The sequence below is a fragment of the Vigna unguiculata genome, chromosome 10 (assembly GCF_004118075.2).
Source record: "Vigna unguiculata cultivar IT97K-499-35 chromosome 10, ASM411807v1, whole genome shotgun sequence".
Classification (NCBI taxonomy): Eukaryota; Viridiplantae; Streptophyta; class Magnoliopsida; order Fabales; family Fabaceae; genus Vigna; species Vigna unguiculata.
In genome coordinates this window covers 40256755-40284427 of record NC_040288.1, presented here as the reverse complement: position 1 = coordinate 40284427, position 27673 = coordinate 40256755, and the positions used below count along the sequence as shown (strand labels likewise).

The window sequence follows — 27673 nt, the reverse complement described above, 5'->3', positions numbered from 1 at the left end:
TTTGGTTTATTGGAGAGAGAGAAAACGGTGCATTGATATATATAGTTAGTGTTAATTGCATTATGATGGTTACAAATCATGTCAGTTGCAGTATATAGTAGTGATTTCTAAAAGCATCGTGCTTGAAACACAAAAACATAAGCCACACAAAGAGTAACCAATTATTTGTTTCAAGTTTTTGCTGTCCTTTGCTTTTTTGCACTTCAATCATTTCCATGATGGAGTCCTTTAAACTACCTTACCATATAATCATAGCACGCCACAAAACACTTTCTTTTTTCTCAAAAACTTTCCTTCTGTTAGGTTTATAGGATTTCATCAGAGGGAGAAACAACACCAATGAGACCTAAGTCCAACTACATTAGACATTGACATTACTCTCAACTCAAAACCTTAAGACAATAAGTTTATGGGTCTTTATTCTTATATAGTATTCGACTTTCTCATTTCTAGTCAATATGGAACTTAGACTCACACTTAAATTCCTAACACCTTCCTATGCTTCAAGCATTGCTACTAATATATTACACAAAAACAACTGAGAAAGTATGCTCTAAAATCTGCATTATTTAGCAGTCTAAAGTGAGTGAAATGTGTGGGTTATATATATATATAAAATTCAGCAAGCATATATTGGGTGTTGTGAATCCAAGTGTAAATCTAAGTTTCACATCGAGTAAAAATGAGAAAGTTGAACACCATATAAAGATAAAGATTCATAAACTTATCACATAAAAATTTTTCATGTGATCATCTCTCGAAAGACTCAACATTCAAAACTATAATAATTAATTAGCATTTGGTACGTGTTTTGTTTAGTACTTTTCTGTATTCGCACTATCTCATCCATGTGCATAAACTGACAATGGACCATCTTGAACTTTAGTTTTGTGATGTCGCATGTAAAACACAAATGTTGAGACACTGGAAAAAAATCAAGCTTATATCTTCCTATTGTGTCAAATAATTGTGGACCATTTCTTTTTAATCAAGTAACTAATATATAGTGCCAATCTAATCTGTTATAAGTTCTTTTGTCCCTTTTGTCTCTATCAGATGGAATGGTTCGCTCATAATTTGGTGAAACACTTCACATCATAACTATCTCGCTTTATTGCCAATAAGATATATATGATCAATAATGTATTTTCTGATAACAAAATTCTACAATGTTTAGAAATATAGTCTACAATGTTTATTGCCAAAATATTATAGTGAGAAAGAAAACAATGATATAGTAAATATATTACTAAATTTAAAGGATTAGTATAACTTAGTAATTAGAGACTAAATTCAAGTTCAAATTTGAAGTAGTTAAATGCTAATTTAGTTTTGGAGATTAATTCAATAGCTAATTCAGAAACTTATTCAATAATTGAAAAATAAATCGTTAACATTTAAAATAATTTATAGATCAGTCAATATAATAACTAAATACTTGTTGTCTTTTATATTAGTTTTTATTTAATGACTTATTTTAGTAAAATAATATAAAACACAAACTCTACTATTGTTTTGTGTAGGAATTGAAACCTAGATTTAACCCTTGTAAAGAAATATACATGAACGAGTTTATGCAATAATAATAACGCTAAATTTGAAAAGAACAACTATAAACAAGATAATTGTAAAGGTTCTTAAGTAAAAAATAAAATAAAAATGAACCATGTACTAAGATCTATCATACAGTACTAAAAAAACCTATATTTCCTGCCAATTTTATTTTGAAAATTTTTTCGTAGTAAATACTTATAAAATTTGTTGAAAAAAAATTGCAAGAAATTGCTATCAATTTTCTTATAAAATATTTGTATAAAACACTTTTTGCAACAAATTTTGTAAAAAATACTTGCAAATTTTATAATTTTGTAAAAAATAATTATCCACGAAAAAACTATCTGGTAATTAAAATTCTTAAAAAAATGGCAGAAAAAAGATAAAATTTTTTAACAAATTTACAAGAAAAAAATTCTATATAATGTGAGAATTTATAGTAAAAATGCATGTACTAAGAAGGGTGGAGGGACTCTGAATTATTGAATGTTTTATGATACATCAAAGTATAATTGAGTCCATTGCTTTCAGCTTCTAAGATGTCAGATTTTTTTTAAAAATATTTAATTTGTTTTATTTTTATTCAATGGAAAAATTAAATTCAGACTTCTCTTTTAAATCAGTCATATTTATTTTTATTTTTTCCAACTTTCTTGTTGATTATAGTATACCCTAACCACCAAACCAGATTCCATTTAAGCAAACAACGGTTTTTCGGAATTTTTATTTTATAACTTTTTTTTTTCTTTTTGCCTTTTATGGCTAGTACAAGATTTGACCAAGAAGGGTCAAAAAGTTCATGGCCATAGGCTATGGGTTATGGGCTAAGGGCTATGGGCTAATGCTATGTATCTAGCCCAATTGAAAGTCGTTGTTTTGATCCTCCTTTACATCAAATAAACCGTTAACAGAGGACGAAATCCTAACCGCGGAGAGAGCCTTATTAAAATGCTTTGCTTTGGTGCCAAGGTACTCGTTCCAACTCACCGATCGATAAAGACAGGGCCTACCTGGGCCTACCAATTTTTCATTTGGACTAATCTCCACGTTTGTTGGGGGCCCATATAGATAAGCAACCGAGAACCTTTGCCAGCTCCGGTTCACCCGCACCCGGTGGAGCACACTCGGGTACAACCCGTTCGACAAAATGTGGAGCAGATCGCCAATGTTGATCACCAGCCCTCCGGCAAGCGGCGGAACCGCCACCCACCCTTCACCGTCCTTCAGAACCTGAAGCCCACTCACGTTGTTTTGGTGCAGAATCGTGAGCAGCGTGGAGTCCGTGTGGGCCGCCAGACCCATGGCCCGGTCGGGATCCGGGCAACTCGGGTAAGAATTCCAATGTAAGGCCGCGCAAGCCCCGTTGAACTCTCCTCTCGGCCCGGCCCATTTAATGTCTTCCTTCGAAATACCGAGCGAAGCCAACACAAGACACATTAGCTTCGCCGCTAATTTTTTCATGGCTGCTTCATATTCCTTCACAATCTCACTGCAAAATTATTAAAAAACGAAGCTTTAGAAAATATTAAACTTTCTCATACGACACTGTTTACAACATTTATCAGTTTTTTTTCTTTTTCTCTCTGAATCACGTCTTTTTTCTTTCAAAATAAAAAAAAAAAATTTATGTAAGTTAATAAAACTTAATTACACATATGTTGTTGATGTGGACCACCTAAGATATATATAATGTTGGAAGTGAAGTTTAGGTTTGAAGAAAACGAGAATGGGAAGCAAGTGGGTCCTTGGCTGTCGTTATAGTGATCTTTGCTAACTGCATTACGCTGAGAAAAATGGGGTTCTAACTTTGCGTAGTGGAACCTTCACCACAAATTTCAGAAAACCCTCTCTTTTCAAACCAGACTTATAGAAGAAAAACATATATAAATATATATATATATATATATATATATATATATATTAGAAATCCAAGTGTGAGTCTAAGTCTCACATTAGATTGAAACGAGAAAGTAGAGTATTATATAAGAATAAAGATCCATTGTCTTAAAATTTTTGGTTGAGAGTGGTGTAAATGTGTGGTTGGGTTCAGTTCTTATTGATATTTGTTCTTCTTAATGAATCTTTTCTGTAAACTTATCAAGTATTATCAGAACCGATGAATTTAAGAGATTGAGTAAGTGTGTTAGGGTTATTTGATAATATTGTGGGTTTACGTACCAGTATTTAGCATGGTCTTGGGGCCAGAGTTGGAGAAAAAGGTGGAGAGGGGAATCGAGAATGGTGAAGCATTCAGACCACATGAGTTTGGGGAAGAAGGAGGAGATGCGAGCGCGGCCGTAGCCGGAGACGCCGTCGGGGGAGCGAGCGGCTTTGAGCTTCTGGTGAAGAGGAAGAGAGAACAAGGCAAGACAAGCTCTCTGAATGTCGGTGAAGAGCTTCATGGGGACGCCATGGTTAACAACTTGGAACACTCCCCATGTTCTGCATGCATGCCCTATCAGCTTTACAGCATTAGGCTCCTTCAAATCGATCACAGGAACACTCTTGTCATTTGTATCAGCATAAGCATCGGAATCTTGTTGTGTCCATGCGTAAGAATCTGGGAGATATTGTTGCAGAGAGTTGAAATCAGAGTGGTGCTTGTGGTGAAGGTACACAGGGTGAGTTCGAAAAGCTTCGGAGAGTGAAGGCATGGTGGAAGAAGAAACAGAAGTGTTGTGTTGTGTTAGTGAAAGATATGTTGAGAAAGAATGAAGATTGAAGAGGGTATATATAGAGAACGGTGAAGAAGATGCCGACAATTTTCCTTAATGTTAACATAAGATAACCAGACAGACATGCAGAGTAATTTGATTTTCGATTTTCATGTTCTTTTTTGTGCCACTCATGATGCCTCTGTATCCCTCTTTTTCTCTTTTTCTTATGTCATATCTTTCAAATACAGTTAATTAATACATATTGTTTCAAAATATTAATGAGCATCAGAATCTTATATTTTGACAAAACTTTCTATCAATAAATAAATTCAATTTATCATCACTGTAGTAAACATGGCATTGACATCTTATTTACTAATTATTATTTTTAAAATTAAATAAAGAAGGATTTCATAAAAGTTATTTCCTTTACTATATCTGTGTAGTTTTCCTGTAACACTTTGATTTTCTATTGTCAACCATGTTATATATTGGGGGTGCATCGAGAAATTGGTTAAATATTATATATTTTTGCTGACTACAAAACTATTTGTAAGATTAAACTTCTGAAATTTTTTCATCGTCTTTTTTATCACTAAATATATCTAATTTAATATTAAAAAATTTAAAATATATATATATATATATATATATATATATATATATATTAGTTTGATAAACACTAAAAACATATATATCAACCTTAAGGTTTATATTTAGTTTTTTACTATTTTTTTTTTGTCATTCATTTTTTTAAGATAGGCATTAAAGATAAAGACCTCATTTTCATCCAAAAATGAATTTGTGAATTTGATTTTTATACATATTTATTTCGTCTTACTTATTTTTACTTAATATATAGAACATAAATTTTCACATGAAATCATGACAAAATTGTTATAATGTAAAGACTAGAAAAATAGTTATGTTAAAAAAAATATTAAATAAGAATCATATATATATATATATATATATATATATATATATATATATATCAACTTCCATGAGAATTTGCATATTAAATATTATATTGAGTTTTTTTTATTTTATTTTAGCTTGTGTGAGACTTATAAATTAGACTTTCACAAGTTGATATGCATCACGATCAATTATATCATCTTTGCCTAAAAAAATAATTAATCCTTAAACATAAAGGCAGAATTATTTATGAATATTATTTTCGTATAGAAATAATTATTTTTTGCATATTTCAGATGCATAATAAAAAAAGAGTATGTGCAAGTACCAAAGAGGGACGGACAAGGGAAGACATGGACAAGAGAAAGAACAAAAGAAAAGGCAAAGGAAAGGTTAAACATAGTACATAGTAGTTAACAATACGGCAAAGAGAAGGCAAAATTACAAAAATAATATTAAAAATATTCTTTTATATGATTTTGTTTTCAAGGTTAAATATGTTCTTAGTTCCTTAATTTTTAGTGAAAATTGAAATTAGTTCATTTTTACAATTTTGAACTAATTTAGTCTCTCATCTTTACAAACTAATTGAGTGAATCTAGTCCTTTCAACCAAACTTTGTTAATTTTATTTGACGTTTTAAACGCGTTTCTCAGCTAACATTGAATCGAGAATGAATTAAACTATAAAAACTACTCAAATCATAGAATATGTTTGAAGCGTCAAATAAACTTAACAAATTTTGGTTAAAAGAACTAAATACACGTATTTCTAAAGTTAGGAGACTAAATTAATCCAAAATTTTGAATAAAAACTAATTCCAATTTTCACTAAAAGTTAAGGAAAAAAAAATTAACCCTTCCTTTTATCATATTATATTTAAAAAAAAAATCTTTCTTTAAGCAAAGGATTTCAACAAAGAAGAGGGTCCCTTCTTCTATACATGTGCCTCTGTCTTGAAATATAAAAATAAAAAATAAAAAAATATTAATTCCATTTTAACTTGGATTTTTGTGATCCTTCCCCATCACTATAGGACAATATATATAGGGCCATTTGAGTGGTTACCATCATCACTACAAAGTAAATAACAGTAATATACACCAAACTACTTCTTCTATGTGACATCATACCAACCTGTGTAAGTATTCTTTTTATAAATATTTTAAATGTGTTGTTAATTTTAAACAAAATCACCAGCTTTCATTTTCAGTCTCTAAAAATATCATATTTAATGTTTTTGTTTCTATTTCACAAAAGGTTTAACTAGTATTTTAAGCAATCCAATTACATTATTTAGATATTAGTGTAAAAAAAATGAAATTCAATCATTTATTATTATAGAAAAATATGAGTAACTTTTTTCTTAATTAAGTTTTAACTTCTTATAAATTTGAGTATTTTTAATTAAGTTTATGTTATTTTTTTTCATCATTTTATTTTACATACACTATCATTTTATACTAATCATATAAAACTTTACATGAAAAACAAAGAAACAATATGACTCGATTAAAAAATAATTTATTGATATTCGATTGAAAAATATAAAAATTTAAATAAAAAAATTAATAAGAAGTCAATTAAAAATATTGAAATTTATAACAAATTAAAACTTAATTAATCTTAAATTTTTTTAAGAGATTAATATAATTTTTCTGTACAACACAAACCCCACTAATTATTTTTGGTGAAAAAAAGGATTTACTTACAAAAGAAGAAAAAAAATCTGTCCCAATAACTTGTGTCTCCAAAAAATACTTTTTTAGTTAATAAACTTCTTTAGTTTATAAAATATCGCACATCATTCATCATACACATACTTTAATTTTGTTCTCACACTACACATGCAAAGTTATGCATTGGCTGAATAATTCATCAGTTTTTTTTTTTCGAACTTAATTTTAAGTGAGATGTGAAATATGCGCGTAGCATTATCTTTTTTTAAGACTCTGCTTAGTTTAGATAGAATAAAAGAATAACGCATATTTTTATGACTTCAGGTCAATTTGAAACTAGGCAGAAAGCAGATTTATGACTTCGGTTCACACACGAGGTGAAAAGCCGTTTCTTTTTTTTTCGTCCTAATATATTTCAGTTTAGGATCCGATAAAGAATATGAAAAACAACCGTTGCCAAATCTCCTTCATGCACCGGTGATTACAGTATTTTTTTTTCTTTTCTTTTTTTAAAATAATCACTTTATTAGAAAAAAAAAAGTATGTATTTATTTCATCAAAAATAATGAAAATCTAAAGATAATATAAAATTAAATTTAAAATTAAATTCTAGTATAAATAATATTGTTTTCATAAATCAGTTTGTCCTTTAAAAAAAACAATATATGAGTAAAATATTTGGGATCACAAAGACTTTAAAAAATAGAAAATGATGAAGTGTTAATGATAAGAGTGAAGTTTTGGTTTGTTATTATGTGATTGGAGTTTTGTTTTCCCTGTTCCATGTCCCTCTAGTTGGCCTATTGATATTTGACATCAGCAATGGTTTCATAACAGTACAACAATTTTCTGTGTTGTCCCCATATCTTATCACCAATCTTAATGCTTCTTTTCATTCACAAAAACACACCACTAACTCTAATATTTTCTGTGTACTTCTTCTATTATTCAAAATATATAGATGAAGATGAACATTGATGTTTCAAAATATAAGAAAATATCAATATAGATATATATTTTTAATGTTTAGTACAGGATAATATCGAAAAATTCAATAAAGAATCTTGATTTGTCTTATATTATACAAAAGAAAATAATATTTTATAATAAAAAAGATTCATATTTATTGTCTTAAAATTGTGTTAGAGATAACATTAATTCTTTATACAAACTAAGGTTTCACTAGTGTTATATGTTTTTATAAAGACACGTTAAAAATTTAAGTGTGAGTTTAAGTCTTACGTTGAGTAAAAATAAGAAAGTTGAATATCATGTAAGGACGAAGACTCAAAAATCTATTGCCTTAAAATTTTAGAGTAAAAGTTGTGTTAATATTTTATGTGTGGATTTGACTTATGTTCCAAAAGACCCAACAAAATCTATCAATAATATAAGTTTGATAATTTTTCTTTGTGACAAAATATAAATGAAAATATTATTATTATCTTTGATTTTATTTTATTTTTTGAGTTGTAGTATATTTGTTATCCCTTTCATCATTAATAAATAATCTAATTATTTAAGATGAATTTAAATATATATATATATATATATATATATATATATATATATATATATATATATAATGAGATATTATTGTGGATGAAAAATGTTGGTAAGTTGTTACTAATAATGGACAACGTTGATGGCACTTCTCCGATAATTTGTAATTGGTCGTATTACATAACATGGAATCGTGTATTCACATCATCACACATGATATTCATATACTATTCTTCACTTTTTGTGTGCACAACCATATATTCGGAAATTACTGTGTAAATAAAGTATTAAATATTTTTACAACTTTTCCCCATCAAAATACTTTATAAATATAAAAGAAGGACTACAAATATTTATAATAATTGAATGAAAAAAATTGTTGAAATAAAAAGGTATTCTTCTGTTTTTTTTAAGTATAATTATTTATCTTTTTTCTTAAATTTGTAAGAGACAAACGAAAAATTGAAATTATATATACAATTTAATTTATTATAAATTATAGTATAAAAAGTTTGACATAACAAAAAGTTTATTCAAAAAAAAATATATATATATATATATATATATATATATATATATGGTCTAAAATATAATTAGATATAATCAAAACACATTCGAATGTATATTTTTAAAATTAATAGAAACTTGTAAGAGAGGTACTAGAACTTATTTAAATTTTGACTAGAATCCATATTGTCAGATATTCATGTATTGAATAGATACAACACGAAAGCAATCAATCATATAAAATATGAGTTAATTAAAACTAAATTAATTAACAACTAAAATTAATTACATTTTATTTTATGATATGTTTCAACATATCATACCATAATCATCTTTTTACATTATAAATTTATAACAAATCTAAGCATAGTAGACCATGGATATAGATAATAACAATAGATAGGTGTGGGAAGACTTTTAGTAAATATGTTCTACCATATACAACATTTAAATCACTTCAAGACTAAAATCATCAACAATTATAAAAATCAAGAATTAAGATGAGTTTAATATTCAACTAAAATCCATATATAACATATCGAGTATCAAATACACCACAAATTATTGAGGTATATCCTGATAATATGATTAAACATTACAATAGATGAAAAAATAAAGGTATAAATACACATTTGGTACCCGAACTTTAGGAATGTTCAATTTGGTACCCCAATTTTCTAAAAAGATTCAATTTGGTCCTCTCCGTTAAGTTGGAGTTAACACCGTGTCCGTACAGGACACATGTCAAGCCATGAAATTTTTATTTTTTTTTCAAAAAAATTAATTTTTTTTCCAAAAATTTATAAACTGCCACGTGTTAGCTTATCATCGTGCCACGTGGCAGCTTACAATCATGACACGTGGCAGTGTAATATTTGTTTTCAATTTAGTACCCCAATTTAATTTTTTGGTTCAATTTAGTACCCCAATTTTTTAAAATCATCCAATTTTGTCATCTTCCATTTGAGACCAAATTAATAAATAAGCTTAATTACAACCTATATATACATGTTACAATAACTTTTTCTAATATATACATCAAATCATTTCACCTAAATACTTAAATTATTTTATTTTTTACATTTTAACCTTTGTAATTTTTATACATGAAATTTATTACACTTGTTATGATTAAAATAATTTGAATATTTAGGTGTAGTGATTTGATGTATAAATTCAAAACAATTATTTTAACATGTTTATATAAGTTATAATTAAGCTTATTTACTAATTTGGTCTCAATTAGGAAAGGACGAAATTGGATCATTTTAAAAAATTTGGGTACTAAATTGAACCAAAAATTTAAATTAGGGTACTAAATTGAAAATAACTATTACACTGTCACATGTCATGATTGTAAGCTGCCACGTGGCACGATGATAAACTGACACGTGGCAATTTTTAAATTTTTGGAAAAAAAAATTCATTTTTTTAAAAAAAATAATTTAAAAAAAAATAATAATTTTTTTTGAAAAAAAATAAAAATAAAAATAAAGATTTCATGGCTTGACATGTGTCCTGTACGGACACGGTGTTAACTCCAACTTAACGGAGATGATCAAATTGAATCTCTTTAGAAAATTGGGGTACCAAATTGAACATTCCTAAAGTTCGGGTACCAAATTGAACTTTCCGAAAAAGTTTGGGTACCAAATGTGTATTTATACCAAAAAATAAATTCAAAAAACAATAAATTTCATCATGACATGTTCCAACTCATAATTTTGATATTGTTTTGGTACAGGAACCAAACACATATCTCCAACACTTAAATTGTCCTTAAAGTCATTTTGTACAACTTTCCACCTTTCGCTCTCTCGTTCTTTCTCCCATTTCTTCTGGCCTTCACCCGCTCGGTTGTCCAGACGATTGAGGTACCTGTATATAAAGTTTCGATGCATGCTTAAGTCAGTTCAAGTCTGTTCGGGTAAATGCAATTAATGATGTAATAAATGCGAAGTAAAAGTTCTCATCAACTTACCTTGAACTTCTATTTATAGTTTTTGACATGGGCCCGTGATTAAGGTTTTCTTAATCATGCCCCAATTGCTTTTTAAACTTGATTACGGACTTGTATTACTTTAATTTACTGATTTAGTTTTGTTGCAGCCGCCGACCGGAGGGCCGTGCGGCCTGGCGGAGGTCTCCATAATTGTAGAGACAAAGTTCAATTGGAATGAACGGCAAAGGTTGTCCGGCCGCAAACTCCCTTAAATCACTCCGGAAATATTGCAACATCAACAACCCAAGGAAGCCGGTAGCCGACGACCTTCGGCCACTTGTCTTTGGACCGCCTAATCGATGGTCTGGCTAAGGATGACAATAGGTCATACAGTATATATATATATATATATATATATATATATATATATATATATATATATATATATATATATTTTTTTTTTAAATTTTATCACAAGAAAAGTCATACATATTTATTGATCGCATCGTCTATCAAATTCAATGTATTATCATCGTATATATAACTTAGCTATCAATGTGAATAAATGAGTTTATTAGATTAAAATTATGGTATATTATTGTAATGATAGTGAAGATGCGCGTGCATAGGAATTAAGATTATGATCAGTATGCATCAACTTTATTTATTTGGAAAGGGGAACAAAAAGAAAGTCGGCATGTCCTAGGGGTATAATTGAACACAAGAAATTTTCATTCTACAACGCGACAAAATATAATGCCTTTATTTTATTCTTTTTTTTTTACCTTCTTTCCTCATATCCTACACTAACTCAATATTTTCCTTAATTCCAAAATCTTAAACGCATGTCAAATTAATATTTTATTTATGTATTTACTCTTTTATCTAATATTTAAAATTTTAAAATATAATATATCTCTTATGTTCGAATCTTGAAAACACAGATTTATTTCAAAACTCATGAATATTTGAATAAATTTTATTGTGAACAGTTAAATACAGTTAATTAAGTTTGTCTAGTTAATTAATTGTTGTCGATTTTCCTTCACCTAAACCACTGGAAGCATGTACGACATGACTTCGTGGCACATCAATCCAATGTAAGAGGAAGATTGAGTTCACTATGTATTTCAAAACTCACAATTTAGTAAATCAAACACTCACATCAATCCAATTTTTGACATTATTGAAAAAAATAAAACAACTTAACAAATATATATATATATATATATATATATATATATATATATATATATATATATTTTAAAGGAGTAAAATATTTTATGTGTTATGTTTATTATATTTGTAACAATATTATGGCAACATTAAAAAAAATGTTTACATAATTCTATTTCAAAGTTTGTATTTTTATTTTAGATTAAATATGTTTTTGTCTTTCAAACAGTGAATTTTGGAATTAGTCCATCTTCGAAACTTTATACAAATTTAGTCTTTTATCTTTATAAATGCGTAAATTTAGTCATTTTTATCAATTTATCAATTTTTGTTAAGTTTATTTGATATTTTAAATGTATTTTATAATAATATTTGAGTTAACATTGAAGCAAAAATGTGTCAAACGGTGTGAATAATTCAAATACTATCATTAAATGCATTTGAAACGTCAGATAAACTTAACACAATTTGGTTGAAATGACTAAATTTACGTATTTTCAAGGATAAAGAACTAAATTGATCAAAAGTTTTGAAGAGAGACTAATTACAAATTTCAATGAAACTTGAGGAACCAGAAACATATTTAAACATTTTATTTTTCACTAATTTATACACCCACACCAAATTGCATCAAAAAGGCATTTTCAATATATTTGAAAAAAAAAGTATATATATATATATATATATATATATATATATATATTTTGTGCCAATATTGGCAAACTCTTTTCTAAAATAAATATTTGTAATTGTCGAGAAAGGAACTATTGGTTATCCTGTTATAAATTTCAGAAAGGCTTTTATAACAGTTGATAGTAAAAATCTCCTCCCACAAAATCTTATTTATTTACGTTTTTGAAACTTATTTTATACTGTTGCTAATACAGAAGGTCAATTGCAAACCGTGGAAAAAAAGAAAAAAAAAAGAGGTCGCATGTCTTAAGAGCAAACAATTTCTGATTTAATAGTAAACAATTTCTGATTTAATAGTTTAATAATAATAATTAATACCATTTCATAGACTTTATTTTTATTCAACCCGATGACGTGACATTTAGACTTTTCTTAAACCACTTCCTACATTAAACACTATAGATTTTAGTAAGTAGATAATATTTTTAATGAATTTAGAAAAGTTTGTGATATTATTTTAAAATATGATTTTTGTAATTATATAAATATATATACCTTAGACGTGGGTGGCATTTCCGTTTGCACTGTACAGAGAAAACGCAATAAAAAAATTTGTGAGTCGTACAGTGTCTGACTTTAGAGAAGCCCACCCCACTTTGTTTATCTTTTTCTTTATTTGCAATTGCAAAGCTAATCATTTTCATTAAGAAAATATTCAACATAAATATAAACTCCATTTTCATGTCACCTTCTTCTGTCGCATTCTTTCTTCTCTCATTCAACTATGCAACTAATGCTACTGTTAAACATATGTAATTACACTTATGTCTCATTATTTACGGCATGCAAATAAAACTCAATTAATAACCAATGATATAATTGTCTTATCAGTGCAAAAAAAAAAAAAATAAGCTGCTCCACGAATAAATATCAAACATATATATATATATATATATATATATATATATATATATATATATATATATATATATACTCACACGATGGGTTTATATATTTTTTCACGTATGTGTTGTGATTTTAGACATTGAAAGATTGTGATTCTATATGATTATATGATATTAGTCTTACACATATAAGAGATTTAACCCCACTTTTACTCAAAAACCTTAAGGCAATAGTGTGTTATGGGTTTTTATTCTTATATAGTATTTAACTTTGTCTATTTTATCTAATGTAGGACTTTGACTCACACTTGGACTATTCCTAACTATTTTCCATCAGGGGTGAGTCTCTTTGTTTTCATATTATATATATATATATATATATATATATATAATGTAGGACTTTGACTCACACTTGGACTATTCCTAACTATTTTCCATCAGGGGTGAGTCTCTTTGTTTTCATATTATATATATATATATATATATATATATATATATATATATATATATATATATATATATATAAGGCAAATTCGATGTCTCTTAAAAAATATCTTGTTCTTAGATCTCTTCACCTGGATTTACTCAAAATGTGTCATGTGTAATAATTGAAAGTATATGATGTTATTATTGTTTCTTCGTCTAGGTCTTCTCGTCGTCCACAAAAACTCTAACAACTCAACCATGTTAGGAATCCAAGTGTGATTCTAAGTCCTACATTGGCTAGAAATGAGAAAGTAGAGCACTATATAAGAATAAAGACCCATAAACCCATTGCCCTAAGGTTTTGGGTTGAGAGTGGTGTCAGTGTCTTATGTGGTTAGGCTCAGATCTCATTGGTGTTGTTCTCTCCAATGATACTCCCTCCTGTAAAACCTGACAAATGATATCAGAGCTGATGGTTAAAACCGGCTTAGACGAGTGCAGGTCCCTGTATGTCAATGTCTTATGTGGTTAGGCTTAGATCTCATTGGTGTTGTTCTCCCCAGTGATACCCCTCCTGTAAAACCTGACAAACCATCACTTTCAATTTCAGTCGGATCGAATTCAACCAAATTTTAGTCGTGGTCAACTTAATCGAATTCAACAAATTTTAGTAGGAGCCTACTCAACCAAATTAGGTCGAATTTAAAGCAGGGATGGCTAAGTCAAATTTCGAAAAATTCCGGTTAGAACAAACTTGGTCAAATTTTCAAATTCTAATAAATCAATCTGTCTCGATCTTCTGTATGAACTGATCCTTCTCAACCTTTGACTTATGTACTACTATGTGTTTCATCAATAAAATAATTTTGAGTTATTGAATAGTTGACAGAACTGTAACCGTAAATGTTAATTTTTTAAAACTAAACTATTCAATTTACTTTTTATTGTAAATATATTTTTAGAATAATATAGTTAATTTTGTTCACCTATTTTATTGTGATTTAAAATAGTGTCACATCCAATAACATTTGGAATTATCACACCTCACATGGGGTAAATCCATGTAAAAAAAAACAACAAAACATATTTTTTTCTAAAAAGTAATGAAAACATTCGGTTATATGTAAACCTAATTAAGAACCTTGTGACTGAAGTATATATATACGTGACGAGCCAAGGCAGAGTAATTATAGAAAATCACTTTAGTCATTTTCAAGTTATGGTAACATATTGAAAAGACTTTGCTACAGTGAGGCCTTGGAAAAAAATGGTGAATAACTTTTTCTTTTTCAACATATGACCTAACCACAAAGAGTGCTATCACACTGGATCTGCAAGCACAAAAGAACAAATATTCAGAAGTGCATGACAACGTTATATAACTTCACGTTCCATAAATATTTTGTTTAGCATTGAACCTAAAAAGGTTTTATAATTCTTAATCTTTTTTAGAAAAGTGATATTTGAGGTCAGTGACGAGTCTGGATTCTCTATTAATTTTTTTGGTGTTATTTTCTGCTGAGTATTAAAATACACTGTGTTGATATTTTAAATATCTATTTAATATATTTTAAAATATTAAAAATAGTGATAATAAATGTATTATGAAAACAAGGTAAAAAAATAGAAAAAAAAATCAACAGAGAATCTAAATTCGTTAGTGACCCTATAATGCATGAATGGTGAAAGATTATTTGAAGAAGAAGGTGGAAACGATGCAAGTGCCGTCGGCCCTCCCATTTCAAAGGAAAAAACATGATAATGCTTGCTAGATAATCCACTTTCACATCACTTCACCAAATTCTATAAATTTTTTAGGTATTTCAGGATATGCCAGATCACGAAATTTTCAAAACAAGAGACAAACTTTTCTCTTGTTTCATTCAACTTGAAAAAAATGGGAAACACCACCACAATAGTAAAAGAGCAATGCATACAAGTTACTTACAACTTGATCATACCAAATATTCGGGGAGCCTCATATATAACTCCAAGAGAGTTATATGATAATAAATATATTATAATTCACTTTAATTATATTGTAATAAATATATAAAATAAAATAAAAAAATAAAACATTTTAAAGTGACTCAATTTATTTAATCTACCAATTTATGGTAGATCAAATCAGGTTACAAAATTTTTGAATTATACTAACAAATTACTTAAGTTAAATTAATTCATTTTTAGTTTAATTTGTGATGAGTTAATCAGTATGATGTATTGTTATACACTTTTAAAAAAGAATATTATTCATTTCTTCTTTCCTCGTCGACCACTGTGACTCAAATGACGCAAAAAATTCAAACTAAAAAAGGTGAAGGGTCGATGGTGCATATAATTTTGGCAATCAATTATAATTTATAAATTTGACTAATTAGAAAAGTTACATATTTAACTATCAAGGTTTTTGCAATCAAGAAAATTAATTTATAAATTGGTTACTAAACATCGACTACCAAGTAGCTACCAAAAGAATTATTTTCTATATTAGTCTCTAATTAATTAATGATTTAATTATCAAGGTTTTGACTATCAAAAAAATTAGTTTATAAATTGATCACTAAACATTCGCTATCAAGGTTTTGACTACCGGAGGAATTAATTTTTAAATTAATCTCTAATTACTTAGTGACTAATTTAGCAATCAATTATAATGTTTTATTCATAATAGTGACTATTTTAGTAACTAATAATTTTTTAATTTGTAAATTAATATCTAAATTGGTCGTTGTGACTAACAATAGATGTGACAAAATGGATTAGGCCCAACAAGCCACCTTGTCAACCTGTTTTAAAAGGAACGAGTTGAATTGAAGATTTAAATCCGTCAACTTATTCTAGCTACGCCCTTCCAGCCCGTCAATTTGACAGGTCAAAATACAAGTCGGCTCGTCCGTTGACACATTTTTAAAAAGTAAAATTAAAGAAAAAATTAATTTTTTATATTATATTTTTTAAAAGTGTAAATATATAATAGTATTGTAATTTAAATCATTAATACCTATAAATTAAGTTTTAATTTTTAATATAATAAAATAATTTAACATGTAAATTTAATAAATATTTTGATTTATCTAATTAAAAATATTAACCGATGAATTAAAAGGTTAAAAAATATTTTATTTAATTAAATATGTTTTTAATATTAATTATATATATATATATATATAAACAAATTTATATGTATATACTTTCTCCTTAAATTTTTCATAAAATATACTTATTTTCTTTATGTTTAATTAGTGAAAGCGCATATGTACTTATTTTTTATGATGATAATTGAGGTTACTCTAAGATGAACCCAAATAGAAATTTTAAATTTATCATACATAATAATAACAATCCAAAACAAAAGAACAATGTAAAAAACTTTGAAGATATTTTCTGCACTTTGGTCTTCCCTTTTAAATCCATAGTTCAAATATTAATGCTAGTATCAACATGGCTGGCACATGAAGCCCTCTTATGCAACGCAGCGTTTCACCTGACCCTGCCATGCACACAAAATGAAGAAGATAACTTCTGCATTCTTTTACTCACTCAACCAATTTCATTATTAGAATTTATTAAAAAAAATAAAAAAATTAATTATAAATGATCATTTTTTCACAATAAAAGAAAATATATTCTGACAGAACCTGCAGTCGGAGAAGTGGGAGGAGAGGCACTAGTCCCTGATTTTTCCGGCGGTGGCTGAGTTTCGTTAGGTGATGAGTCAAACCCTAGATGAAATCCCTCACAATCCCCTCCTAAAGTGCCTGCATTATACATATTTAATTTACTTTCATTAAAATATTTTTGAACAATTATTTTCGTTAATGTGAATTGTTTAGAATTAATATATCAGTCCAATTTTCATATTAAATAACATAAAAAGTAAACAGAGAGCTAAATAGTTCCTAAAATTTTTCATAAAATTCAAATATGTTATTGTTTCAAATTTTGATACAATTTAAACTATAAATTTTAAAAACAAGTAAATATAATCTTTCACACTTAAATGTATTATTTTTTTTGTAAGTATTACGATATTTTAGACTAATGTTTTAGTTGATTATATTATTTTACATATTTCATTTCAAATATCACTTTAGAACATCGTAAATAAAATTAAAATTGGTGGATTAAGAAGACTACGTCCATTTATTTTAAATTTCGGAATATACAGAAATAGAGATAAATTCTAATTTTGTAACCAGTAAAAAAACTGGATTCCAAATCTAATAACTAGAAACATTTGGATTAAATGTAGTATTTAGATAGGTGTGATTTAGGTTTAGTTGGTGTTAATCAATTGAATTAAAGAACCAAATTCTAAGGTCATGAATTGGAATAAAAATTCACCCTTTATTAACCCAAATCAAATGAAGATAGATAGGTTACACAAACAGAACAAAGTCACCTTCTTTTTGAACATGTTGAAACAAGTATGAAAGAGCAATAGAAGGAAAAACTAAGCAAAATGAGATAAGAGAAAAGCAATTTACACTTCTTAATGCAAATCAGCTTTGGATCGTCGAGTAGATTGGCTGAGCCTTCATTGCACTTACACCTAAAATCAGAGCCATTACTCTCACAAGTTCCATCCCCACACAAATTCAACAAACAAGCTGCATACAAATCAAAGTGTGCATGTCTTATTTCACATTTTGTTCTGCAAAACGTTAAACAAGAGAGGCACTTAATGAATTTAACAAAACTATTCTATGAGCTTACGATCATTCACTGTTGTAGGTGGAGAAGAAGGGAGTGACGAAGAACCATTGCCACAGTTTAAATCAACAGTACCTGCACCTTTCATCTCAGCAAATATACCCTTTTGTTCGAATCATGAATGGAATCAAATTTCAATTTTCTTGCATATGCTATGTGATAAAGTCACTTCCTTTGAATTGGTTTCATGGATTAGTTTCATGCAAGAACCATTAAAAAATAGACTTTATGTCTAATTCAATTTCACAAAATAGAGTATATAAGTGAACGTAAATCTCATCTTACATAGATTTTGTAAGATTAAGTTAGACTTAAAATTAATTTTTTAAAGTTAACATCAAAGTGAGAATAATTAAAATGATGCATGACTCACAATTGGGAAGAGCACATGGTGGTAATTGGAAAGAACCAATGTTAGGCTTCTTCCAACCAGAATCACAATCGCATCTGAAACCGAGTAAATCGGAGGAAGAAAGGTGACATGTTCCTTTCCCACAATATACTAAATCGCATACATTAAAAATATCTGCACAAACATAAACATCACATGAACAAAATAGATTCATAATAAAAATTAATAGAATTAATGGTAAAATTGGAAGAGCAGAGAAGGGATTAAGTATATACTTATTCTTAGGTTGGATATTAACTGTGTGGAAGTAGCAGAGACTTCACATGTGAAGAAGAGGGGATACAAAGAAAGAAGAGCCAAACTTGTCCATATGAATATTCCCATTGGGAAGAGAAGAGGGAAATTAGTATTAAGCCTTGTGAAATCTTCTTCTTCTTCTTTGGGTTTCTATTATTTGTCTCAAGCTATTTAATAACCATAGTTGAGTGAAAGTTTTTGTAATTAAAAAATATAGCCCACGCAAATTCTATATTTCAAACAATTTTTGGTAAACATAGTTAAAAATATAGAAATATTTATATTTTGGATTATGACTATTTTTCTCACAATCTTTTAATTAACGGTGAAATATACATGTATAATATATTTCTATTTAAATTATTTTTAAATTTTTATGTGTAATCCTCTGTGTGTGTATAAACTTGTAAGTTTTTCTCAATCTTTACTCTCGTATTTATTAAAAAAAAAGGAAGGGTATTAAAAATTTCTATCACCGAAAACAAAAACTGCCATTAATTTTTTCTAATATACATAATTTCATGATGAATCAAGAAAATTTCACTTTTTATGATGGTATGAGTGAACAAGACAAAATCATAAGCCTCTGTCACTTTGATTTTCTCACTGAAGAAGGAAGAACGTGTTGAGATTGCCGTTACATGGCGACATAATCAAGTAATTCAATGCCTCGTCACAAAGAAAAGACAAACACCATTGAAGGCATCTAAAATTTTCTTGACGGAATGTTTGATACAGATATCATCACAAAACGAAAGCACAACAACATAAGATGCAAAACTGATGTACATTCTAAATTACATTCTAAACTGACAAACTGGTGTATATTAAAGCATAAGAGCAGCTTTGAAATCATGTCAGACTAAATTACATCAAAATTCAATGATCACAGATACAAATTAACAGTTGAAGATCCCTCCAATACCATAAAACTACAATGAATTTCGTCAGCAAACGAATCAAACATCAACAAACAACACATACAAACCACCCACCCGTAGGAAAAAAAGAAAAACAACACTACCGTGGTTGATGTTTTTCCCAGTCTCTATGCTGATCCAAACTCGGTAAACCACTTCTCATGGCGTTCAATGTCGGCCTGAGAAACACTTCGTTGGACCTTTACCAAAGCTTCTTCAAAGTCACACATGGCAACAGGGTCCTTTGAAATCTCATCCTTGGACATGTTCTTGATTTCATCACGAGTCTTTCCTGCTATCTTTCGCCTCATACCATTCAAGGAGGCGTCACGACACACATTAGTCAAATCATCTCCACTGTATCCCTCTGTCCGCCGAGCCACTTCATCTATATTCACATCAGCCGCCACCTGGTGAAAGTGGAATACCAGTACCATCATCAGCAATAACAGTAATAATAATCCAATCATGATTCTGCTACCCTTTATTACATAAACTGTTTTTAGAGTAAGTTTCTTGCCCTTTCAGATCACAACACAATTTTATTGACTTCACAAATGCTCAAATTGAATAAAGCTCAAGTCAACATAATTGATTGATTCATAGTATAAATCAATTATAGCTCCACACAACAAAAATTATAAGGTGAAAATCATATATGGCCAACACAGAAATTAACATCACAACTTGCCTCAACAGTCTTCAAATTTATCCGGATCAGCTCTTTACGACTCTCGAAATTTGGAAGAGGAATATATATACGTTTTTCCAGCCTTCTCCTGTGTTGCATTAAAAGCACCAAATTGAATCAGAAAGCGTAGAGAAAAGAGATTTTGTCTTATAACATACATAACTAATCGTACATTTTTATAACTTACAGCTTAAATAGTAAAGAATACTATGCAGAAAAAAAAAATGTAAACCTTAATGCCTCATCTATATCCCATGGGAAGTTAGTTGCGGCCAAAACCATTACTATTTTACGGCTACCATCTTCATTTGTGGCACTATTGCTTACACCATCAACCTGAACAAGAAGTTCAGATTTCACCCTTCTAGATGATTCATGCTCCCCAGATGCCCTGACAAAGTAAATGTGAATTCAATCAGAACTCAATATAACTTCCATAATCAATCCAAAATAAAAGTGAAGCTAACACAGCCTACGAATGTGTACAAGTAATGTAAGCAAAGGATTGAATGAAATTTCATTTTGGGGAACCATAAAAAGTTTGAAAGACTACTGCATAAAATGGATGTCTTAAAGAACAGGATAGCCTCACCCCCTTGCATTGCATAGAGAATCAATTTCATCAATAAATATTGTGCTTGGTGCATATGCTCTTGCAAGATCAAACAAACACCGCACCATGCGTTCACTCTCACCACGCCATTTTGAAGCCAAAGTTGCAGAAGATACATTAAAGAAAGTGGTCCCACATTCAGTAGCAACTGCTTTAGCAAGAAGTGTCTTCCCGGTTCCTGGAGGTCCAAACATGAGAACACCTTTCCATGGCCTCCTGATTCCCTGAAAGAACAAAAATAATGAGCACCAAACTTCAATATTCCCCAAGACATTTAATTCACAGAGATTCAAATGTGCGGATATTATGAGATTTCTTATAGAATAGGCCTAATCAACCAAACAAATTTCTAATTAAAATTTCAAAAAGTCATACGCATGTAACCAGAGAAGCATGAACTTATTTTGCAACAATAAGTCCATAAACAAGGCTTAGTTGGAAACCAAATTGTATGCAAAAGCAGGTTATCATAATGCCAAACCAAATATCTAAAATAACCACCGTGATAACAATTGGAGTATCATGTACAAACCACAATTCCAAATTATTAGTTTTAAAATAAACTATGATTATTAAATATAACTGGATTGTAGCATTAAGTAAGCCAGCTTTTTACAAGAATTCAGATAGAAATTTAATCAAAATTACCTGGAAATATTCAGGCATCCACAAGGGAAGCACAACAGCTTCTTCTAGAAGTCTTTTTGCTTCAGTAAGTCCTGCAACATCATCCCATCTAACTCCAGGAGAGGTTTCTAACACATCCCTTTCAAGCATTGCAGCCAATTCAGGATCGGGACCTTCATATTGACCCTTCTTTGACTTACCATCTTCAGAATCACCATTTTGTCCATTCTATTAGCAAATGCAAGGACAAAACCACATATCTAAGAAGTTAGACGTTTTTCAAACTATCCAGACTCAGGGATGCAATATGTAAAGGGCAAATTGATAATCCGAGAAACTACACAACATGAAGAAGAAACACTTCACCGTGGATCTAATACAATATTAACACCTGGATGCATTAGGCTAAGGGTGAGTTGGCATGCCTCAACTTGAGCCTCAGTGAGTCAAATATGTTTTTCTCATTGGCTAGACGTTTGGTATTGTTTAGAACATGTTTCCAAGCTTTAGACACTAGTCTCATTGAAGTTTTTAGAATCAGCTTTTGCACAACACTAAGGACATCTCCAATAGAAGCACAACACATGAGTTGCTTCATACATTAAAACGTAATTTGTGATCCGACTCTGTCCCATCATCACAAAGCAACTCACACTCACTACGCTCCAGTGGAAAAAACTCTAAAGAACTTCAAACAACTCACAATTTTATATATTTTTTTGATGTATACTTCATTACTGAAAATAATATTGATTGTTCCATTGAGTAAAATAATTTGTATTATTAAGGTTGAGTTACTTGGAGTTGCTTAGAGAAGCAACTAGAAAATTTATCAAGTATCTTCGGAATACCATGTGATGTGAGACCACTCCAATGGAAGAGTTGCTTTTAGTAACCCAAAACAACCCCTAAGCACCTTCCACTAGAGGAGCTCTAACTTTAGTCATGTTATTTCTTCCACTAATATTGGTTACACTCTAGTCTATTTGGTGACAACATATCCAAAATAGACTTCGAGTGCAAGTTTCCAAAACAGCATTACAAGTTGAAACCAGTTTTCTAAAAAGTGTAATCCAAACCAAAAAACACTGCACTATAAACTCACATTTACTTACAATCAATTCTAGATTACAGAAAAAGTTAAAGATAATCCAAACACAAAGTATGTCACTACATAACCAGTTTAAACGAGAATCGATTTCACAAAAATCATGTTCATTCAATGTCAAAGTTGCAACCACTCCTCCAAACACACCCTATCAATGCTAAGAACAACCTATTCAATAATTAAGGCGTCATAAGATTAAGCAAATAAACCAACAAAATACGGTTGAGTCCACCAACCAAATTAAAAAACTATCCTTAGAAACGACTTCTCCAACCAACAACATACAGTGAATGTTGTCCAACAAACTGCCTCATCAAAGTTGAAACTTACAGTTACAGCTGCAGTATCCGTCTTGGTAGACTTTCCAGAAACATTGCCTTTCTTTCCTGCAGCAGATGCTCGTGTCCCCGAGTTAACCCTACTAGTAGCACCCCCACCTTTAGCACCACCACGCCCAGTTGCAGCACTTCTAGCAGTAGCACCTCGAGCCCAGGCCCCATCTTGGGGGGATTTGCGGGTACCAACTTGACCCGCCCTGGCGGGTCTCCTACTGGTATCCCTACTGGGTGGGCGCCATACATCAGGATCATCAAACGGAGCAGGACCGCTTGATGAAGTGGGGTACTCATCCAACGGCTGGAAAACAAAAGACGAGGACTTGGCAGCAATGGGAGGCGAAACGGCGCGTCTCCCAATTGGGTTTTCTTTGAAAGCCCTTCTCTCCGCATCCAACTGTTTCACAACCTCGGTTTCTTCCGAAAGCGCTTTCTTCACATTCATCCATTTTGCGCGAATCAAAGGGTCCTCGACGGTGCTTAGGTGTCTGAAAGAATTCACGAAAGGAACGAATCAGTGAAAGGGACAGAAATTGCACGAAATTGAGAAGAGAAAGAGAGAGAAAAAAAGAGTACTTGTTGATCTGAGCAAGGGCACCGTCGAAGAAGATGATGGAGGTGTCGTAGAGTCCTTCCACGGCGTAGTCTCTGGCTAACTTGAGGTGCTCTTGCAACCCTCCCAAGGAACCTCCAACCATTATCTTCTTCTTCTTCTTCTGATTCTCTGCTTCTGGTTCTGTTCCTAACAGTGACACTTCCTCCTTGGAACGAAACGAAACGAAACGAGATGGTGTTCTTAGATGGGCTTTGAAGTTTTGAATTTGAGTCCAGTGAGATGGGGCCACCAGCCCACAACCACTTTTCTTTTCGTAAATTATGAAGTGGCCCAGTTTCTCCTAACTATTCCTTTTTACACTTCTATTTCTTCTTTATCTATTCTGTTGAAAATAAAATGTCAACGTAACGTTATTGTTTTTGCCTTTTCATTTTGAAAATCTAACTCTTTATAGTCCTTTTATTCTCTTCTTCTCCCTTTTTATTTGAATTCTTTGAGTGGAGTTTCGTGTAATCATGTCAAGTCATTCCATTCAAAATTCAGCACCCTAGATATTCTTATTTTTAATATTTTTTTTCACATAATATTTACAACACCGTATAAATATAAATATAAATAAATTTTATCTTATAAGTCGATTTTACTTTTAAAAATTTATCTTTGTTAAAAATCTCACATCGACTAGAGGTAAGGCCAATTCATAATATATAAGTGAGTGCAATCTTCACTTCACAAGTCGGTTTTGTAAAATTGGATTAGGCTTAAAGCTCACTTCTAACATGATATCAGAGTCAAGTTAAAATCTAACCCAATGAACGTTATTCAACATTCTGTTTCACCCGTAAAAAAATGGTGTGTTTATCTTATTAACCAATGGAATCAAATTCATTCAACTTGCATTTAAGGTTGACTAGATTTGTAAAGTCCATAACAAGTCACGTATGTTAATGAAGGTCTGTGATCTGTCCGAATAGCAGTATAAACAGCAAGATGCATGTAAATTTGGATCGACAACATTATATACAACATTAATGCGTAAATAAAATACTAATATTTCACAGGAAACTGTTTTAAAAAATATACAACTTCATTTTATTTATTTTTTTCATCCAATAATATAGATAGAAGTTGAAAGTAGAAGTTACCCAATCGTTGATATGGCACTGTTTATGATAAAATATTTTGACGATGAGTTGTATGAAAAGTAAACGTAGAATCAAACGCTTTTGTTTTTGATCTGAACGTTTTTTTTTTAATAAGTTGATCTAAACATTGGAGTATTATTATTTGAATAAAGTAAAGTTGGGCCACCGTTGTAAAAGCCATTAATGGGGTGGAGTAATACTGATACCAATGACATTCAAAAAATTTAAAAAAAAAGGAACAAGAAAGTAGGTTTCAGTGAGGGAGGTTCAATCCATACAAGTCATTTTTTTTTAACTAGGTACAATAAATAATTTAATATTTATTTTTTCATTGGAAAGAAAGTTTAAGTTTATTTCATTCACACAAAATTGGTATATGATGAATATTTATCCTCATTTATAACCTATGAAGTAATCTTATCTCTATTATCTCTAAACTGAACTTAAATGATAGTGTGTGATGCTTAAAAAAATTAGGAATTTAGTTTTTATATTTAAATTTTTAAATTTTTTTAATGTTTGTATTTGTATTATCACTATTTAAAAATGTTATGTATCAAAATTTAAGTCTGTCACATGTCAAAATTATGTCATCTTCTATCTTATAACTCCTATAATTTTGACATGTTACATATGATTCAAATTTTAGGGTTAAATATGTTTTTGATCCCTTAATTTTCAGTGAATTTTGAAATTAGTCCATTTTGAAACTTTGGACTAATTTAGTCTTTCATCTTTCGAAATACGTGGATTCAGCCATTTTAATCAAATTTTGTTAGATTTATTTGATGTTTCGTATGTATCTCAGGATTGTAGTTGAGTTGTGTATATTGTTTGACACATTTTTGCTTCAATGTTAAGTCAAATACTATTATGAAACGTGCTTAATATGTCAAATAAACTTAATAAAATTTGATTAAAATGACTAAATCGACGTATTTCGAGAGATGAAAGACTAAATTGGTTCAAAGTTTCAAAATAGACTAATTCCAAAATTCACCAAAAGTTAAAGGATAATAACATATTTAATCCTAGATTTTAACACATGATAAATCTAAATTTTTATATAAGACACTTTCAAACTAACACTCATTTAACCGAAAGTAAGTATCACATTAATTTTTTTCAATTAATTTAAAATTTATATACAAAAACTAAATTGAGTAAAAAAAATATACTAAAAACAAAAGGAATCAAAAGGGTGCCATTTTTTTTTAGAAAAAATTGTGCAATAATAAGGAAAGAAAGAAGAATGTGTTTGGTTAGAGAGTTCCAAATGTGGTGTCAGAGTTGGCCTGTTATGACCCAATCTTGAATGTGAATAGTCCCAATCTAGTTGAAAGGGGCAGCTCATCCATTTATTTCAATTTAACTTCTGAGTCTGTGTTTTTTAAATTATTTCACCAGCTGGAAAAAAAAGTTACGTTGAAAGTGAAATACTAAATAATTATTTGTACTTTTTTAGTGTTCATTGTGATTTTGTACAATTGCATTAACTATAAAAAAATTTTTATATATATATATATATATATATATATTTATATATATTGAATTGTTGCTAACGACAAACAAAAGTAGGAAAACCATGATGTTAAAAAATGTGGGTGGTTCATGCGCGGGTAATTTTTTTCAAATTTAACGAAGTGGTTAATTTTTTTAATAGATTGAGCATCGATGATGATAGTAGTTATCACTTAAACGCAAAATCATAAATTATATGGTAATTTAATTTAGAGAAATCATAATTAAATATGTAAAATCTTTAATGTTTAAAAAGAAATCTATACATTAAAAATCATTCTTACCTCCGTAAAGTTATAATTATTCACATAATGTATACGTACGAGTTTTTAAGTGACAAAGTTTTGAGAAATCATACTTCTATTGAAAGACACAGTAATACAAATTGATTTTATAATTCGAATGATACAAAATCAATTACCGCTTATGTGTTAAAAAATAGACATATAAGAACGAAACATAAATTTATCAGAAATTTAATTATTACATACAGGCTTGTGTTTTTGTCTTTGTGAAAATTAAAATTACTTTCTTTTTGAATTTTTAATTTAATTTAGTTCAATAATTTTTATAAATACATAAATTTAGTTATTTTAATCATATTTTTATAATTTTATGTAATGTTTTAAATATGTTTTATGATAGTTTTTAGTTAATATTAAAACAAAAATATGTAAAATAGTGTAAAAAACTCAAATGTTGTCATGAAACGCTTATAAAACATCAAATAAACTCAAAACAATTGTTAAAATGCAAATACGCGCACTTATAAAGTTAGAAGACTAAATTAAGACAAAATTTCGATAAGGAACTAACTTTAATTTATGAAAGTTAAGGAATATATATATATATATATATATATATATATATATATATATATATATATTATGTT

The 27673-nt window shown here is 29.3% G+C and overlaps 2 protein-coding genes and 1 long non-coding RNA gene across 3 annotated transcripts; all 3 read right to left on the bottom strand.

Moving 5' to 3' along the window:
- Positions 1 to 2266: 2266 nt before the first annotated feature.
- LOC114167448 (gibberellin 3-beta-dioxygenase 1-like) lies at positions 2267 to 4238 on the bottom strand. Its single transcript, XM_028052543.1, has 2 exons — positions 3733 to 4238; positions 2267 to 3043 (listed from the first exon to the last, which is right to left on the bottom strand). Exons 1-2 carry the CDS (start codon positions 4206 to 4208, stop codon positions 2407 to 2409), a joined length of 1113 nt encoding a protein of 370 aa, XP_027908344.1. The 5' UTR covers positions 4209 to 4238; the 3' UTR covers positions 2267 to 2406.
- Positions 4239 to 18330: 14092 nt separating this feature from the next.
- LOC114166180 lies at positions 18331 to 19132 on the bottom strand. Its single transcript, XR_003599864.1, has 3 exons — positions 18990 to 19132; positions 18620 to 18691; positions 18331 to 18513 (listed from the first exon to the last, which is right to left on the bottom strand). It is a non-coding gene; the product is annotated as an uncharacterized LOC114166180 (long non-coding RNA).
- A 930-nt stretch (positions 19133 to 20062) lies between these two features.
- On the bottom strand, positions 20063 to 24361 carry LOC114167167 (katanin p60 ATPase-containing subunit A1-like). Its single transcript, XM_028052157.1, has 7 exons — positions 24136 to 24361; positions 23555 to 24047; positions 22138 to 22344; positions 21469 to 21713; positions 21109 to 21267; positions 20877 to 20964; positions 20063 to 20595 (listed from the first exon to the last, which is right to left on the bottom strand). The coding sequence occupies exons 1-7, from the start codon at positions 24255 to 24257 to the stop codon at positions 20314 to 20316; spliced, it is 1596 nt and encodes a 531-aa protein (XP_027907958.1). The 5' UTR covers positions 24258 to 24361; the 3' UTR covers positions 20063 to 20313.
- Positions 24362 to 27673: the final 3312 nt, after the last annotated feature.

What these genes read in the sequence shown, in the direction of transcription:
- LOC114167448 (XM_028052543.1), bottom strand. Translation starts at nt 4,208, where the DNA reads ATGCCTTCACTCTCCGAAGCTTTTCGAACTCACCCTGTGTACCTTCAC. An exon ending in CAAGACCATGCTAAATACTG is followed by an intron (nt 3,044 to 3,732) that starts GTACGTAAACCC and finishes ATAATTTTGCAG; the next exon opens with TGAGATTGTGAAGGAATATG.
- LOC114167167 (XM_028052157.1), bottom strand. Translation starts at nt 24,257, where the DNA reads ATGGTTGGAGGTTCCTTGGGAGGGTTGCAAGAGCACCTCAAGTTAGCC. An exon ending in GGATGCCTGAATATTTCCAG is followed by an intron (nt 21,714 to 22,137) that starts GTAATTTTGATT and finishes TTGTTCTTTCAG; the next exon opens with GGAATCAGGAGGCCATGGAA. An exon ending in TCTCTATGCAATGCAAGGGG is followed by an intron (nt 21,268 to 21,468) that starts GTGAGGCTATCC and finishes TTACTTTGTCAG; the next exon opens with GGCATCTGGGGAGCATGAAT.